General features: G+C 43.7%; 1 protein-coding gene across 1 annotated transcript; it reads left to right on the top strand.

The window, feature by feature from the left end:
* Window positions 1–3,262: 3,262 nt before the first annotated feature.
* On the top strand, window positions 3,263–8,335 carry Gimap5 (GTPase, IMAP family member 5). Its single transcript, XM_036182474.1, has 3 exons — window positions 3,263–3,324; window positions 6,581–6,632; window positions 7,177–8,335. The coding sequence occupies exons 2-3, from the start codon at window positions 6,590–6,592 to the stop codon at window positions 8,055–8,057; spliced, it is 924 nt and encodes a 307-aa protein (XP_036038367.1). The 5' UTR covers window positions 3,263–3,324; window positions 6,581–6,589; the 3' UTR covers window positions 8,058–8,335.
* Window positions 8,336–19,170: the final 10,835 nt, after the last annotated feature.

Here is a 19,170-nt window from a genome sequence, read left to right as displayed (position 1 = left end):
GACCCCATCTCGAGGGCAAAGGATGGAAGAGGGATAGAAGACGCCTCCAGTCAGTCTTCTTCTGACTTCCCTGTGTTCACTCAGGAGCGCACATGCGCACATGCACACACATCACACACATACACCAAAAACAGACAACCCCTCCCGTTCAAAACATTGTTTAGGGGCTGGAAAGATGGCTCCGAGGTTAAGATCACTGGCTGCTCATTCAGAGGACCAGAGTTCAATTCCCAGCACCCACATGGCAGCTCACAACTGTCTATAACTCCAACTCCAGGGGATCTGACACCTTCACACCACTGCACATAAGATAAACTTAAATAAATTATTTAAAAACAAAACAAACAAACAAGAACATTGTTTAGCTTTCCAGACTGGGCTTTTTTAGCAACACAGCAAACTCAAGAGGTAGCCAGCAGGGGGCAGTGTTTGCAAGAAATTGACAACAGTTACTAAGTGGTTATTGTTATTTGAACTTGAATGAAAGTTTCCAATTCTTTAATTCTTTTACTGTATTACTTAATTTTTTTTGAAATTCTCTTCCCTCCCCCTCTCTCCTTACCCCCACCCGTGTGTGTGTGTGTGTGTGTGTGTGTGTGTGTGTGTGTGTGTGGTGTGTGTGTGTGTGTGTGTGACATGTGTGCAGGTACAGGAGGCCAGAAGTAGGTACCAGAGTTTCTGGGGTCCTCTGGAAGAGCTGCAAACGCTCTGAACCACACTACACCATCTCTCAAGCCCCGTGTTGCTTTATTATTTCCAGGCATGTGTGTGTCAGGAGGGGACAGATCATCCGTTCTCTCGGGGTTTGTCTAAGAAATCTTATATTAAAGACACATTGTCAAAGAAACAGCCACAACAGCACGGTGGGGGTGGTGGGGGAGGCTGTTTCCATGGCACAGAGCTACAGTTTTGAGCTCCAGGCTCTGGTAGAACTGCTTTTCTCTGTGGCTTCAGATACTTAGTTTCCTTTCCACGCTGCTGACAGCTCCCTCACAGCAGCATGCACCTTCGCTTTGAAGGCTAGCACCAGAATTTGGCAGTGAACATTGACCAAGAAAGAGTTCCACATAGCCACAGGCTCTGACTTGAGGAAGAACGGGAGCTGCAGAGGATTGGATGGGCAGGGCCTGGGGTGGATAATATTTACATCTATAAAACACAGGGCTTTCTGGAACCAAGAAAACGCCTGTAATTTAGTGTGTGTGGTGGTGGGGGGCAGCTAAGAATATGAACATGCTATAGGAAAGGCATCCATTATTCTGGCCCAGATCGATGTCATTTCCTGTGTGCCCAGAGAGCAGACTGAAGACAGCATCTTTGTGCTTCTTTCTAGTCACCTTTTCCCTGATGTCCAGACAGGTGTGGCTCAAGGTCCCCAGGCTTCTCTCTGTGTCGCAGACACACAGGATTAGCCTGCAGGTGTTAAGGCTGCTGAACTTATCTTCTCCGTGGAGGCCCAGTGAGGCCTGGGTGGCTCCAACACCTTCAGCAGCACTCTCTTCTCATGTATGGGGTATTTATAAAATACACGCCAAGGCAGCTTTGGAAGTTGGCTGGGGTGGGAAATATTATTGTTGTTTTAGAGCTGATCTTTCTTAATTGGCAAAAATAAGAGACTAGAGGATGTTCTGCAGCTTGTTGTGGATATTTTGATCTCACTCTGACGCTCCTGAGACTGGCAATAAAGTTGACTTAGTATCTAAGGACAGAGCTAGCTACTAACTGACCAGAATTAGCCATAGAGGTTTTGGAAGACAGAGGACATATAGAGAGACACAGGAAGTAGTGGGGAGGGGCTTAGGAGATTCTCAGCCTTTTGGATCAAGGAAGGAAAGAGATAGGAGGTCACTGGTCACTGCTGTTCTCTGATCATTCAGGTTCTTACCGTTATATCTGACTCCTGAGTGTTTTTGTTTGTTTGTTTGTTTGTTTTCCCGAGACAGGGTTTCTCTGTGTAGTTTTGTGCCTTTCCTGGAACTTGCTTTGGAGACCAGGCTGGCCTCGAACTCACAGAGATCCACCTGGCTCTGCCTCCCGAGTGCTGGGATTAAAGGCGTGAGCCACCACCACCCAGCCTGAGTTTTTATTGATAAAGAATGATTAGATAAACGCTTCAGCAGCTAAAAGAAGAAGTGCTTCCTATGGGTTCAAAGCCTCCACTCGCTCAATGAAATACTCACTATTATCTCAAAAGTTAAAGTATTACAGAAGGTTTGTGCAAGTCAAGCCTGACTTTCCCTTAGGAATGCCACTGCACTGGAATGCCAGCTCTCCACACTCCGAAGGGACCTGAGTCACTCATACCCCACTTTCCTGCTTAGACTTTCTTAAATCATCTGAACTTGAGAGCAGAGGGATGGCTCAGTAGTTAAGAAAGCCTTACCACTGTCAATAACTCCAGTTCTAGGGGTCCAGCAGCCTCTCCTGGCTTCTACAAGCACTGGGTATGTGCATAGGGCCCCACTTACATACATGTAGGCAAAACACTCATACACAGACAATAAAAACAGTTGTCTGAACTCAAACATGCAGGGGAGTGGGGCACCTGCAAGGCTCTCCAGAGAGGAGACCTGGCTCACCCCTCCCAACCTGAGCTGCCTAGCAGGGCCGCATGCAGAGGCTGACAAGACCGGGGATTCCCTGAGTAAATGCTTTTGGTTTGCCTAAGTCCTGTCCTTGCTTGGGTAGCTAGCTCCGTGGGTTCTGTGGAGACAAGATCTGCCCAGGTGAGGAAATCTAAGCCTTGTCCTCCCACGTTCTCCCCGGAAGACTGGGAGCCATCGGGGCTCAAGCACACTACCTGCCGGTTTGCCCAGCGGACCTTGGAGGGCCACTTCTGTCTCCGCTGTAGGGCAGAAGTGAATGGCGAGGCTGGGGAGATGCGTGCTGTCTGCCTGGCCCACAGGGGAGACCTGGAGGCTTGGGACGCATGCTTCTCTGCTTCTCTGTTCTCTTAGTCCTGTAGAGAATGTGTTCTTTGCAAAAGCAGCTCGGTGGTGTGGGCGGCGGGGGTGTGGCAGGAAAGAACTGGTTTTTTTTTTTTTTTTTTGGGTTTTATTTTTTTTAATCAACCTCTTCCTCTGGGTGCTCTCTCCAGTTGCTCTCTGAGCAGCTGAGAAACCCGTACACATCACTCTTTCCTATGCCCCAGGAGACACCATCTTCTTCCCCTGGCAGACAGATTCTGTGAGCCATTTGTCTCTTCTCATAACTCCTGTATTTTCACGAAGAGATTAAAAACCACTGTGAGAGGCTGCCTAGGACAGGAAGGTGCTCCACAGTGCGTGTAGACCTTGAATCGAAAGCTCCTCCAGCGCCCACCAGGTAACAGAGCTCGTGTGTGTGTGTGTGTGTGTGTGTGTGTGTGTGTGTGTGTGTGTGTGTGTGTGTGTGTGTGTGTGTGTGTGTGTGTGTGTGTGTGTGTGTGTTCCTCTCCCCTGCTCACCTTTGAATCTACCCATAACAATTAGTGTCAACCTGAAGGGCAAGGCATTTGATCTCTTTATTAACTTTAGGAAAAGTTGTGGGGGACACAGTTGTGTCCCCAGGGTCCTCCCTGAGGGCTTCTCGCCTATCTGTGGAACATCAGTGACTTTTCTCTCCTGAGCTGAGAGGCCGAATACCTCCTCACTTGGGACTCAGGGGAGGTGGACTCTTAGAGATTGTTTCCCGCCAGGAGTTTCCAAGGAGGGAGAGGAACGGCGAACTTTCTAAAGTAATCTCTCCATGGCTGCTCAGCTGGCTGTGTTAACTGTCTGGAGGCTAGAGAGGAGCTAGCTGGAGGGAAGCCTCTCTTTAGGAAGGGGTATCTGTACTTCCTGTGATCTGGGAAATTAGTGCAGGGGAAGGAAGATGGAGCACTGGCCTCATGAGTGATTTGAAATTCCCTAGCCTCCCTTAGGAACATTTGCTTCATCAAGTCAGGCTCAGGAGCCCATCCATGGGTGAGTACTACCCTGAAGTTTTCGCTGCTGCAGTAAGGGACTCAAGGCTCTGGAGTGGAAACTGGAGTTGAGCCCCAGGGATCGCCTGCCTCCATGCCATCTTGTCCCTGCAGGGCCAGGGTTACAGATGAACTCAATCACAATCACAACCACACTCATCTCTTACGTGGGTTCTGAGAATACAACCACCACTCCTATTGTGTGAGTGTGAGATGTCTCCCCGGTCTCTTTATAGTGTCTATTGAAACAGGTCTCACTGAATCTGGGGCTCACACACGGGCTGGACTGGCTGTCCCATCTCTGCATTCCCGGGCTCACACATGGGCTGGACTGCCTGTCCCATCTCGGCATTCCCGGGCTCACACATGGGCTGGACTGCCTGTCCCATCTCGGCATTCCCGGGCTCACACATGGGCTGGACTGGCTGTCCCATCTCCCCATCCCCAGGAGTTTCAGTCTTATTTCTTTTCCATTACTTTTCTTTTTCCTGGTGACTATTCACAGTGCTGGAAAGAGGGAAGTGGCTTTCATTTTAAAGATGGAGAGGATGTCAGGGTACCACTTGGGTCGATCTATTCACATAAAGCATTTGCTTTTTGTGTTTCGGAAAAAGTAATACATTAAAAAAAAAAATGAGTCAAAGCAACCAGAATTAAGCTTTTTTCAGGTCATTTCCTGGAAATGAGCCCATGACCCTTGCACAGTGGTTTTTCTTTGTAACAGCATGTCATGTTTTTCTCATCAGGGACCATTTATCTTCAAGATGCTGTGGTCAAGGATATGGGAAAGGATGATATAACTACTTTTGTCAAAGGAGACTAAGATAATCTACTCAAGGCCAATATTGGTGACCTTTTCACAGTGTTTCAAGACCCTACAGGGTCACCTCAGACCATCTGAAAGCACGTATTTCTGATGGTTTTAGGAACTAAGACACTGCTTCTCTATCGGTCTCCAGGCAGGTCCGCCCACACATGAGTACCTGGACCTGTGTTAGAGGGTTGCAGCATTAGGAAGGTTGAGAACCACTGCTCTAGGGTGATGTGCAAACAGCTCTCCCAGCAGCACCTGCTTTTCTGTGTGACCAGACTGCTGGCCCAGTGGCCCAGTCGAGCCAACACAGACTGACCATCTCTGAAAACCTCTCAGAGGGCAGGATAACAGATGGTCCTCAGGAACAGGTCTCCATGTGAAAGCCCATACCTAAGACACATAGCTAGCAGTTTTTATGAGAACTGTGAGTGTCCTGGGCATCTGTGTGAACCAGATTAGATTAGTTTCTGTGGGACTGATTACCGAGCAGAGAGCCCAAGAGACAAGGGATTGCTGACCCAAAGGAAAAAGACCCAAGAAATGGGAACCTGTAATGTGATCACAAGGACAAACTCAGAGTCACCACAACTTGTTGCCTGGAGCTGAAACCATCTTCAGCATAGATGACAAAGAGTTACTGGGGAAAATGCTGGGTTCTGGCATCCAGTATCAAAATTAAAGGACCCCAAATTTGTTTATTAATTTGTATTTCTTGCCAAGTTGTTTTCTAGCCAGTTTCATATATAGAGGCACTGGAAAGCACCTAGGAAATGCGTTTGTTCCCAAAAGTGTTTTGACTCACCAAAGACCCTGCGACTCTGTAATCAGACAATCATTGTGAGGCCTGTGTTGGCTATTCTTGGGTGTCAATTTCACTACATGTGGAATTAATTAAAGCCAAATTGCTGGGCACACCTGTGAGGGATGTTTTTCTTATTTAAATATTTTCATTTAGATCTAATCTAGATCTTTGAGGTGGGAAGACCACCTTTAATCTGGGCCACACCTTCTGCTGGCATCCTGTATAAAGGACATGGAAGGAAGTCATTCTCCGGTGGATCCCTTACCTGGTACAGGGGCAGGACAAGGATCAAAAGGAAGGCTTGTGAGGAACAGGGCAGAAAGAGAGGAAGGGCCTGCAAGAGAGATACCCTCGAGGTGTCTCCAGTCCAGGACTGAGCTGGAAACAGGGACGCTGTGACCTCAGGAGCATATACACTGACTAGGTAGCCTCAGGACTTGGCCTTTCTCTATGCTTATTGGGTGCACCCCACCACTTTGCAGCCTGGCCCCACAACAGACTCCTCCTCTTGGATGAACAGCTGGCCATGGTTTGCCTGGAGATTTCCCAGTTTGGCCAGAGAAAGTCCTGCGATCTGGACTCAGCTTAGCTCAGGGTAGAGCAAGAGGGACCATTGCCGTGGAACAAAGGAAGAATTATGTCTGTCTCTTGGGGATGCTGGGGGCAGGGAGCATCCTCTAGTACTAGGTTCCCAAAGAAGCCCAGACAGCCATGTGGTCAGTAGGAAATAACTGAGCAGCTTAGTTAACTGTTATTGTGGGCACACAGCCCACTTTCATTCTGCCTGTGGGCCGAAGACAAGTCATGGTGATGATGAGTCTGTCCATGTGATCACACCATGCATACCCATTTCCTGCATCTTTCTCCTTTGAGTCATTTAGAACTACCTGTAAGTGGGTGTGGGCGACTCCAGCAGTTCTTTTTCTTTGCTTTGATGTCCCTTTCTATGAGGTGTTGCGTTTGGTGCTGCGTATTATATCGAAATCCAACATGAACATTCTTTGTATATTTTCTCTTCTAGAAACAAAAGATGGAAATGCTGCAGAAAGGTGTAAACAGTACCTTCCCCACAGGTAAGAAGGCTGCTGGGAGTGGGACTCTTTTCAAAGGTCAAGGACCCCTGCTCAGTGCCTAGACAGGGACAAACTTCCCTCCAGGCACCTGAAGCCACACAAATGTACCACCAGACAATTGAACGGATGTACCACGGAAAATTGAACTGTCACACTCTCCAAAGCAAGGGCAAGTTCCCCAAGAAAAAACCCTGCCATCCTGTAAAACAGAGCCCAGGGAGGGTGGCAGGAGATGAATACAAAGGGGCAGACAACCAGAATGGCCAGCCCTGCACTCCTCTGAGCATTCTGCATTGGCTTGCCACTTGAGACCCAGACCAGGGAGAAGGTCCTAGAAAATGGTAAAAGTTGCATTGATGAATCCCTAGGGGAAAGATGCCTTGGACCCTGACCATCAGGCGCACTTTATCCCATGAGCCCAGTGTGGTGGGTGTGAGGTGGTGAAAGGGGGTGAGACCTCATTTGTTTGCATTAGTTCCTGCCAGTTTTGGGTCTTTCTCTTCATGAATCATGTCTTACACCTGAGCTTCCCTTCACCCCAAAGGCAGAAAGAAAGATGCCTGCACCCCAGGCTCACTGCTGCTGAGGATCCTCCTGGTGGGCAAATCTGGCTGCGGGAAAAGTGCCACAGGGAACAGCATTCTCTGCCGACAAGCATTTGAGTCCAGGCTCAGAGCCCAGTCGGTGACCAGGACCAGCCAGGCAGAGATAGGCACATGGAAGGGGAGGAGCTTCCTAGTGGTAGACACCCCCTCCATCTTTGAGTCAAAGGCTCAGAACCAAGACATGGACAAGGACATTGGAGACTGCTACCTGCTGTGTGCCCCAGGACCCCACGTGCTGCTGCTGGTGACCCAGCTGGGACGCTTCACAGCCCAGGACACCATGGCCGTGAGGAGGGTGAAGGAGATCTTTGGGGCAGGAGTCATGAAGCACATGATCATCCTCTTCACTCACAAGGAAGACCTGACAGATGAGACCTTGGATGGGTTTGTGACCCACACTGACAACCACAGCCTGCGCAGCCTGGTCCAGGAGTGTGGGAGGAGGTACTGTGCCTTTAATAACAGGGCCTCAGGGGAAGAGCAGCAGGTACAGCTGGCAGAGCTCATGACTGTGGTGAGGAGGCTGGAGCAGGAGCGTGAGTGCTCTTTCTACAGCAATGACCTCTTCCTTCAGGCCCGTGTGCTCCTTAATGGCAGCTACAGTGAGGATCAGGAAGCCTACAGGTGCTACCTGTTGAAGGTGAGGCAGGAGGTGGAGAGGCAGAAGCGGGAGCTGAAGGAGCAGGAGGGCAGCTGGGTTCTCAAGGCGCTCCTCAGAGGCAAAGAGTGGATGGCTTTGCACTATGGGATTTGTGCTAGTTTTGTGTTGGGCATAGCAATCCTCATTGTTATTTTTCTGCTCATATTTTACAATGTTTGATGCTTTGCACTTGAGGGAAGTTTCTAAAGCACCATGTCAGTATTCATTGATGTAAGCATCACCTTCAGAAAAACCACTCTCTGGTCTGTGAGACACTGCTAATCTGGGCCTCTTCTGTTTCCCCTTTAGGATTCTAGTTTAGATTAGGCAGAGTTTAGAGCTCAGGAGTCCTGCAGAGAAGAGGTGGGAAGGATCAGAGGAGCCAGAAGGTCAGGGGCACCACAAGAGAGACCACAGTCCACAGAATCAACTGACTGGGATTCATAGGGGCTCACAGAGATCAGGGAGCCTGGAGGGGTCTAACCTATGTCCTCTGCATATATATGTGGCAACTATATTGTACTAAGAGTCAATCTCCTCCAAGGATGAACTCACCAATAGGTTATGCAATCCCATGTAGTCATCCCTAAACATATATACATATTAGCCACACTAAATGGATCAGCAGGTAGTATTTATGTGCACATGTGGGCATATATGTATAATAATTACAGGATAAGAGGTCATGAGGTTGAGAGGGAATAGGGAAGACGTCACAGGAGTTGGAGGGGTAGAAATGATGTAACTATAGTTTCCGTTCTTGAAATTCTCAAAAAATAAAATAAATGTAAAAAGGTTCCACTGTGCATGTATATCATCATATATTATCATATATATTTTATAATATATAATATATACTCACATTTTATTTATCCATTCTCCCATTTTAGATCACCTAGGTTGTTCCATAATTGAGCTGTTGTTAACAGTGCTGCCATAAACACTGATTTGTGGTTGTCTCTGTGTTGTGTTGATCTGGAGTTTTGGATGAAATACTATAGCATATATATATATGAATTTTTGCATACTTCCTCCACATTGTGGCACACAGTAAATATTCCCATTTTCAAAGGAAAAACAGAAGGACCAAAACTGAGGTCAGACTATTTTCATTCTATGTGCTATAGCTGGGTTACATTTTTAGTTTCTTGAAGATGCTTCATGATAATTTCCATGGTAGCTGGACTAGTTTACATTCCCACCAACAGTGTATAAATTTTCCCTTTTTTAATGCATCCTCTCAGAAGAGGGTGCCAGGTCTCTTGGACCTGGAGTTACAGGCAGCTGAGAGCTGCTTGATGTGGGTGCTGGGAAACCAACCCTGGTGCTCTGAAACATACTCATTCTTAACTGCTGAGCCATCTTTCCAACACTCCCCAAGAAGTTTGCATTTCTCTAATGGCTAGTGAAGGAGATGTTTTTCTTATGCTTATTGGTCACTTGTAGTCCATCTTTTAAGAAATGTCTGCGTGTTAGCTCATTTATCAACTGGGTTGTTTGATTTCTTTCTTTCGAATTCTAGCTATATCTCGGTATTAGTCTGTTTGGTTTCCTTCATTTTTGACTTTTTGGTATTTCTGGATATTAATCCTATAGCAAATGAATAGCTGTGAAGGGGTTTCCCCACTCTGCAGCCTGTGTCCACTCAGTGAGTTGTTTCTTACACTGTACAGAAGCTTTAGAATTTCATAAAACCTCATCTGTTAATTGTTGGTATCATTTCCATAGTAGCTTGAGCCCTTTCAGAAGCTCCTTACCTGAACCTGAAAGTATTTCCTTTACTTTTTCTTCCAACAGTTTCATTTCTTATATCAAGGTGATACAATTTGAACTGATTTTCACTGATTGAGAGTCAGGGTTATAGCTTCATTTTTCTACTCAAGGATACCCAGCTTTTCCAACATCATTTGTTGAAGATACTATCTTTAATCTGATGTATGTATTTTTTGCATCTTTGTCAAAAGTCACATACCTATACCTGTGTGGGTTTGTGTTGTGGAATAGTAGTTGAAAATGTGTTACATTTGTTTATGCAGTGGAACATTGGTTTAACGATGCAAAGATGTGTTGCATTCTTTTATGTTGCATTTGTTTGACTCTGTGAAACTGTGTTACTGTGCCTGTCTAAAACACCTGATTGGTCTAATAAAGAGCTGAACAGCCAATAGCGAGGCAGGAGATGGATAGGTGGGGCTGGCAGGCAGAGAGGATAGAGGGAGAAGCGAGGAGAAAGGAGAAGGAAAGAGGACACCAGGGGTCAGCTACACAGCAAGTCTCAGAGCAAGAAGTGAATAAAGGTGTATAGAGAAAGATAAAAGCCCAGAGGCAAAAGGTGGGTGGAATAATTTAAGAAAAGCTGGCTAGAGCTGGAGAGATGGTTCAGCAGTTAAGAGTACTGACTGCTTTTCCAGAGGACCCAGGTTCAATTTCCAGCACCCACATGGCAGCTCACAATGTCTGTAACTCCAAGATCTGACACCTTCACACAGACATACATGCAGGCAAAACACCAATGCACATAAAATAAAAATAAATAAATTGTAGGGAAAAAAAAAGAGAAAAGAAAAGCTGGCTAGAAATAAGCCACGCTAAGGCCAGGCATTCATAAGAAAAGACCAAATCTCCTAGTAATTATTTGGGAGCTGGGTGATGGGCCCCCCAAAGAGAAAGGAGGGAAAAAAAAACCTGCAGGCTGTGTCTAGTTCCTTTATTTTATTCCACTGATATGTGTATCTGGTTTTATGCCAATAACATATTTTTATTTTTGCTTTTGTGATTTTTTTCCATTGTTATTGTTAGTATGCCTCCAGTATAATTTCAAATCAGGTTTGGTGATACCTCCAGCATTGTTCTTTTGCTCAGAATTACTCTTTAACTATCTGGGATCTCTGTAGTGGGTAGCCATCCCAGCCTTGGCCTGGAAGTCCCAACCCCCAATGAGGCTTCGGTAATGGTCATGCCCACAAGGCGGGGCTGAGGGAGGAAGCTGAAGACCCAGGATCAAGAGGAGAGGTCTCTCTTGGTTCTGGGACCCTGGACGCTGGAGGTAGACAGAGCAGAGTTCTCCAGAGAACACCGCCGGACTGCGCCATACCTTTGCCAGATCCTATAACCTACCCCTTCATTTGTAAGTTACGCCACAAAATAAACCTCCCTTTTAACTACGTGGAGTGGCCTTAGTAATTTCTCCAATAGATCTCTTTCCTTCCATAGGAACGTTAAGATGTTTTTCCTATTTCTTTGAAGAATGACACTGCAATTTTGACAAAGACGGTATTGAATCTTTAGGCTGGTTTGGGCAGTATTGGCATTTTCATGATGTAATTCTTCCAGCTATTGAGCATGATCAATCCTTTCAGTTTCTGTTTTCTTCAATTTCTTTCTCTGCTTCACAGTTTTCATTGTAGAATTCTTTTCTTTTCTTGGATAGCTTTATTCCAAGGCATTTCTCTCATTGATCCTGGAGCTGCCTTTTCCACTAGACTGGCTGACCAGAGACCCCCAGGACCTATCTGTCTCCCTTTCACCCCAACTCTGGAATTACAGCTGTGCACCTCTGAGCTTAGATTTTATATGGACACTTGTTTGGCAAGCACTTTACTCACCCACCCCCAATCCATCTTCCCAACCCGATTATTCACATTTTTAAAAGATCAATTTTATTTTCATTTGTGTGTGTACATGTGTGTCTGTATGGAGGTGTGCACATGTGAGCACAGTGCTAATGGAGGACAGAAGAGGACACTGGATCACCCAGAACTGAAATCATAGGCTGTTGTGAGCTGCCTGGTGTTGATGCCAGGATTCAAACTCCAGTTCTCTAGAAGAGCAATATGTGATCTTAATCCCTGAGTCAGTTCTCTAACTCATTGTAACTGGATGGATCTCTCCTGCCCACCAGTTCCTGAATAACCATTCAGAGGCTTATATTAATTATAATATATAATTATTATGGTGATATTTTATTTGTGCTAAAATGTGATTTTATTTGTATGTTAATAAATAAAAGTACCTGGGGGTCAGAGCTAATAGGAAGCCATAGCAGAAGTCTGGCAGTGGTAGTACATGCCCTTAATCCCGATCACATGACAGGCAGATCTCTGTGTGTTCAAAGATACAGCCAGCATGGAGACACACGCCTTTAATCTCAATACCAACCATAGAGACCTGGAGGTCTGTATAGACAGGCAGTGACGAGGAGGTCATGTGGTTGGGTTTACAACCAATGAGCAGGCAGAACAGAAAGTCAATAAAAAGACAGACACACAGGAAGTAGGTCTCTTGCTCAGGGGAAGGACAGCAGCGGCAGCAGATAAGAAGGCAGTTTTAGTCTCAGCTCTTAGCTACTGCTCTGACCTCTTGGGTTTTTAACTCTGCTTTTGGCTCTGTGTTTCTTATTTAATAAGACCATTACATCTACAAATTATAATTATAAATGTTTGGCCAATGGCTTAGGCTTATTACTAGCTAGTTCTTATATTTAAATTAACCCATTTCTATTAATCTATGTATTGCCATGTTGCCATGGCATTACCAGTCTGCTGGCATGTTGCTCCTTGGGCAGCTGGCTGGCATCTCCCAGATTCTGCCCTTCTTCTCCTGTATCTCTGCTTCGATTTCTCACCTGGCTCTATCCTGCCTTACCATAGACCAAAGCAGCTTCATTTATCAACCAGTGAGAGGAACACATATTCTCAGCATACAGAAAGACACTCCACAGCATTTTCCCTTTTTTGTCTAATCAAAAAGGAAGGTTTTTAACTTTAGCATAGTAAAATTACATATAACAGAACAAGTTATCAAGCAAAAATCAGTTACAATCAGTCTATTTGTATTTGGCAAGATTAAGGAAAATATTCTATCATCTATTTTATTTTTGTGAGTCTAAAGTTTCATATCTAATTTATCTTTTATGATAATTAAGGAAAACTATATTATAATTATCTAGTTTTCAATTCCATCAAAAACCACAGAGGATATAATATTACCTGAGTAAACAGGAAGTGCATTGTAAACAACTTCAAAAATTCTATAAATGACATAGATATCTGGCTGTCTGGATAGTCACCCAAAGTTCTTCTGTAATGTTGGGGCATCCATCTTCGGCCTACAGGCCCAGAATATTGGCAAACTTTTCAGTGAAGTAGGAAATTTGAAGGACTGTCCTGCCTATTTTGACAAAGTTTGTCAGTCGCTTTCCTCTGTATGCAGAGTGTCTGGCAGTTTCTTCTGTGAAGCAGGACCCTGAAGGACCATCTCACCCTTTTTTGGCAAAGTTCAATGGTCACTTTCCTATGGGTCCTGCATGTCCAGTTTAAACAACATATTGTCGAGCAGTCCAGGCAAGAGCAGTTTCTTGACCAAATGACTAGACTTACCACATTGAAAGAAACTCCGTAAGGAGTTTCTTTGATGCCCATCATCTCTGAAGTGGATTAGTGTTGCCAGGAGCAGATGTGTCTCATTGTCATGAAAAGTCCTAAGTTAACCAAACATTTTTAAATGCCATATTCTTTAGGTCTTTGAAGTATTTGGAGACTATCTAAAATATATCTCTATATGATTCTGAAAACATATCTAACATCTCTATAAATTTGATTGTTATACATCACTATTAACCTATGTTTCTTGATTATCTTAAATAGTTTATAATAATAGCTTTCAAATTTTAGAACTTTACCTTATATTTTAAATGAATTATATAGATACAACACCTTAAACAAGACTAGAAATATATATATATATAATATGCTGTAACAAAAATAACCTTAAATTTGTATCAATATACAAAAATCCTTTAAACAAGAATAGAAACATATGTATAGTGTGTAGATGTAACAGTCTTATTAAATAAGAAACACAGAGCCAAATGCAGAGTTAAAAGCCCAAGAGGTCAGAGCAGTAGCTAAGAGCTGATACCAAAAACCCTTCTTCTTACCCTTGCTGCTCCTGCTGTCCTTCCCTTCAGAAAGAGACCTACTTCCTGTGTGTCTGTCTTTTTGTTGACTTTCTGTTCTGCCTTCTCATTGGTTGTAAACCCAACTACATGACCTCCTCATCACTGCCTGTCTATACAGACCTCCAGGTCTTCTATGGTGGGTACTGAGATTAAAGGCATGTGTCTCCATGCTGGCTGTGTCCTTGAAAACACAGAGATCGGTCTGTCATATGATCAGGATTAAAGGTGTGTGCCACTGTAGCAGGAATCTTAAAAGTACTTATTAATAAAATCAAACCTGAGGCCAGGTATTGGGATGAATGCTGGAAGATCAGAGAAGCAGAACAAGCCACAGCTATCTCACCTTGCCAATTCCTCAACTGATCCTGTTTCCTCAGACTGGAAGCTTCTCAGTCCTCATCCCAATGACTCTCAGCTGAACTGTGCTGCTCAAAAGCCTGAATGCTTAACCAGCCAAATGCTTCTAGTTTCTGGTCTTCAGCCTTATATATATTTCTCTTTCTGCCATCATTCCCTGGGATTAAAGGCTCACTTCTTGGGATAAAAGGTGTGTGTCACCATGCTTGGCTGTTTCCAGTGTGGCCTTGAACTCACAGCGATCCAGAGAGATTTCTGTCTCTGGAATGCTAGGATTAAAGTCATGAGTGCCACCATTTTCTAGCCTCGATATCTAGTGGCTGTCTGTTCTCTGACCCCAGATAAATTTATTAGGGTGCACAATATTTTGGGGGAATACAAAAACACCACATTTCCCCTTTTTGTGTAAAATTTTAAAAAGCTTATAACTAATACAAGAAACATCATATCCAATAAGTATATACAATATACATGGTCAAGATTACATTAACAATGTCTAGTCCACTAACATTTGACAGATTCAGATAAAAACTCTATTATATATTTTAACAATATCCAGTCCAATAACATTTGATAAACTCAGACAAAAAATTTCATTACTTATCCTATTTAAAACAAGTAGTTCCCTTTTAAATGTAGATTCAATAATTGACCTTTTTATCTTATCATATCTATATTCTATCTTTTTTCTTTTCATAATAGATTCAGTAGTCTGCCTTTTGTCATTTTTATACCTTCCCTTTTTCTTTTTACAGTACATTTAGGGATCTACCCATTTATCCTATTATTTTTTATCTCTTTTTTTCCTCAGAGTAGATTTATATCTACCTCATATCTATATTCTCTTTTTTCTTTGTTTTTAAACAAAAACTCTGATCTCCTTGTTCAGCTTTTTTCTTGACCATTAACAATTTGTAACCAATCATTGTAAACAATGACAATATCCAAAACTCATCAAACGACCATAAACTTCCCATACCACCTCTTGGGAATGTGGGAGTCATTTTCTTAAAACTACTTCCATCTTTAGGGGATCCTGAAAAGAAAATTTCTGGGTTAATTGTCAAGTCCTGTATCATTTGTCCAGCCACTGCATAATGAGAAAGTGCAGGGCTTGTTTCAAGTCCTTGTTCAAGTAGTCCATCAGGCTGGATCATCTCAGCTAGCCATCTCAAAATTGTCCTGAGTAGTTTGTAGTCCAAAGTGGATCTTTCCGTGGTGTTAATCAGCTTAATGGCTTTATCATAGTCCATGTGGAATCATTGTTGTGGGATCCTGTCATCTTTTTGAAGATTTCAAAGTCACTGTTAGGTGTGGTCATGGTTCCCTGCAGACATTTTGTGTGTGTGTGTGTGTGTGTGTGTGTGTGTGTGTGTGTGTGCGCCTCCTCTGTGGTTTGGAGCAATCATGGTCTGATAAATGTCTGTCTCTTGGAACCATGAACATTCTTCCATAGAAGAGAATATCTTCACAGCAATTTCTCCCTGTCATTTGTCTTGCCAAACTTTTCCAAACTGACCTTTGCCGATGCTTTCTGGTAACACGATGGTCCTGGCAATTCTTCTCTGAACAATCAGCAGTAAACTCTTCATCCCAAGTAGCAGCATCACTGCAGTCACCAACATGATGAGAAGGAGCCTGCAACTCGGAGCAGCAGCCACTGCCTCCATAGTCCCACCACTGTGGCTCAGCCCTGGCCGAAGCTTCTCCTAGGTTGGCCTCAAACTCGGGATCCTCCTGCCTCTGCCTCCTTTAGTAAATCCAACCAGTGTGCCACCACAACTGGCTGAGTGTAGCTTGGGTCTGAGCTGGGGTCCACAAGGCCACAGGCAAGAGGCTTTTTCTGTGAGTCTGTACCACAAATGTTGGGTGCCAGATGTAGCATGAATCTTAAGGAGTCTTATTAATAAAATCAAACCTGAGGCCATTTATTGGGGTGAATGCTGGAAGATCAGAGAAGCAGAACAAGCCACAGTTACCTCACCTTGCCAGTTCCTCAACTGATCCTGTTTCCTCAGACTGCAAGCTTCCATGTCCTCATCCTAATGTCTCTCAGCTGAACTGCTGCTCAAAAGCCTGAATGCTTAACTAGCCAAATGCTTAACCAGCCAAATGCTTCTAGTTTCTGGTCTTCAGCCTTATATATATTTCTCTTTCTGCCATCATTCCCTGGGATTAAAGGCTCACTTCTTGGGATTAAAGGCATGTGTCACCATGCATGGTTGTTTCCAGTGTGGCCTTGAACTCACAGCGATCCAGAGAGATTTCTGTCTCTGGAATGCTAGGATTAAAGGTGTGAGTGCCACCATTTTCTAGCCTCTGTATCTAGTGGCTGTCTGTTCTCTGACCCCAGATAAATTTATTAGGGTGCACAATATTTTGGGAAACACAAAACCACCACTCACCACCACTGCCTGGCTTCTGCTATGACTTGCTATTACCTCTGACCCCCAGGCAACTTTATTTATTAACATACAAATAAAATCGCATTTCAGTACAAATAAAATATCACCATAATAATGTAACAAAATTAACTTTAAATTTGTATCATTGTACCAAAATCCTTGCAAGGCAAAATATCTGAGATAAATAGCTGTCTTTTTATTCTATCTTCTAATATTTCTCAAAATTATAACAAATATCCATAACCCATCAAATAGCCAAAAACCACCCACATCCCCCAACTCCTGGGAATGTGGGCATACTTTTTTCCATACTGTTTCCTGCTATCTGTGGGTGAAGGCATCCCCAGGGGTCCCTAAGAAAATTTTGAGATAATGATCAAGTCCTAGGGAGATCAGCAGTAATGTTTGTTGATAGATATCACCTGTCAAGATTCAGGAGGTTTCCATTGTTCAAACCAATCTATATTATTCCTGAAGGAATCCATACCCTCTTATCTCCTGTGGGAACAAAACTCAAAAGTATTTTTTATTTCCATTTGACAAAAATATTTTTTGACTTTTTTTTTTTAAGTTAAAGCATTTCTGAAGTATCTAGATTGGTTCAATTTAGCAGTCCAGGTCACAATCCCATGTCTTTTAGCAGCTGTCTTTTGCTTCTCAACAATCAAAAAATTCAAAATCAACACAATAACATACAGGAACCAGTCTCCCTGTGTATTTCCCATCTCTTTGTTTTTAATATTTTATTTCTCTCTTTAAAGACTTTATTACATTTTTATGACTATGTATACCTCTCCTAAACCTATGTACATTTTTTTAAACACACTGTGACCCATTTGGAGTTTTTTTTTTTTTTAATCTAAATCTGTGTCTATTGTGGATCTATAATCCTTTTTTACCAGAACAGTTTTTAAATGGCTCAACAGGCATGGGTAGGACCAAAGCAGCAGCTTTGGTGGCTGGCTCCACTCAGCCCAGCTTTTCAACATGGTGGAGGTACCAACAAGAGACACATTTACCTCCCCAACTCTGGAACACAGTATTAAGTAGCATGTAACTGTGTTCTTAAGCCCACAACTGAGCTCTCAAGCCCATAGGTAGCAGCTGGGAGAAGCCTCTTTGTAACATGGCCCATGAGATACTGTAGGAGTTCATGATGTTCACCTGAGTCCTACTGCAGCCAGGGGACGCTGCTCTGCATGTTCTGTACTATGGTCTGCAATAAGAGACATGAACTAAGGAGCTGCTCTTGGCTCCACTTTAGAACCTATTTTTGAAGCTGTCTCAGGGTTTGTGTGGAAATTCTTGCCCCACATTGGGTGCCAAATGTAACCAGATGAATCTCCCCTACCCACCAGTTCCCAAATAACCATTCAGAGTCTTATATTAATTATAAATGTGTGGCTGATGGGTTAGGCTTATTACTAGCTAGTTGTTATATTTAAGTCAACCCATTTCTATTAATCTATATATTGACAGAGGACCATGGCATTACCAGTCTGCTGGCATGTTGTTCCTTGGGCAGCTGGCTGGCATCTCCCAGATTCTGCCCTTTTTCTCTTATAACTCTGCTTGGATTTCCCACTTATTTCTATACTGCCTTGCCATGGGTCACAGCAGCTTTATTTATCAACCAGTGAGAGGAACACATATTCTCAGCATACAAAAAGATATCCCACAGCAACTCATTTTTACCTTTTGTAGTTGCTGAAGAATTCAGGAAAATAATATTCTAGCTTCACATGAAAATTACATGTAATTCAGAATTCAGTGTTCATCAAGTTTTATGAACACATGGCTTTTCCTGCATGTGCTGTTGAGTGGCCTTGATGTCCACTACACAGTCTTCCAAGCCCAAGATACCCATCCTCTGGCCCTTTGTATTACTGATCTTAGACTTTCTGCTTCCTATGTTTCTTGACTGCTGACCTTGCTTTCCCTGGGGTCAGACCCATCCTGCTCCTGTAACCTCTTCACTCAGTTCTCTACTCATGTCCAGGCCTCTTGACTCTATTCTCTTCTATACCTTCAGAGCACCCCCCCCCACTTCATGCACACTGTCCTTATCCTTTCTTGGGGATGGAGAGGTGATGGAGATCTGGCTTTTACTGCTATAGTGACAGCAGGATATACTTATGACTAAAATAAGATTCTGTTTTTAGCTTTGCATATTTCTCCATCTGTAGGAAGTGGGCACTAGGTGAGACATACCCATTGCCATGCAGCATAAGTACCTTCTTTTTTGCAAGTCCCCAGGCCTTTATGATGGTAACTACATGATTCATCATTTACCCTCACAACATAAAGGAAGAAATTATTACAGCCTATGAGACCCACTCCAGGGCTGCAGAACAGGGCTCAAAGAGAAAGCCACAGCATAGCAAAACTTAGGACTTTTATCTGAGGGGATTTTTTGTTTTTGTTTTTGTTTTTTGTTGTTGTTGTTTTTGGTTTTGGTTTTGGTTTTTCAAGACAGGGTTTCTCTGTAGCTTTGGAGCCTGTCCTGAACTATCTCTGTAGACCAGGCTGGCCTCGAATTCACAGAGATCCGCCTGCCTCTACCTCTTGAGTG

Source organism: Onychomys torridus, chromosome 3, assembly GCF_903995425.1.
Source record: "Onychomys torridus chromosome 3, mOncTor1.1, whole genome shotgun sequence".
NCBI lineage: Eukaryota > Metazoa > Chordata > Mammalia > Rodentia > Cricetidae > Onychomys > Onychomys torridus.
Note: the sequence above shows the minus strand (reverse complement) of the source record. Positions and strands in the feature narration are given on the sequence as shown.

Bases quoted from the DNA above. Each gene is read 5' to 3' on its own strand.
- Gimap5 (XM_036182474.1), top strand. From the start codon at position 6,590: ATGGAAATGCTGCAGAAAGGTGTAAACAGTACCTTCCCCACAG. The intron at 6,633-7,176 runs GTAAGAAGGCTG...TTCACCCCAAAG, and splicing joins AAACAGTACCTTCCCCACAG to GCAGAAAGAAAGATGCCTGC.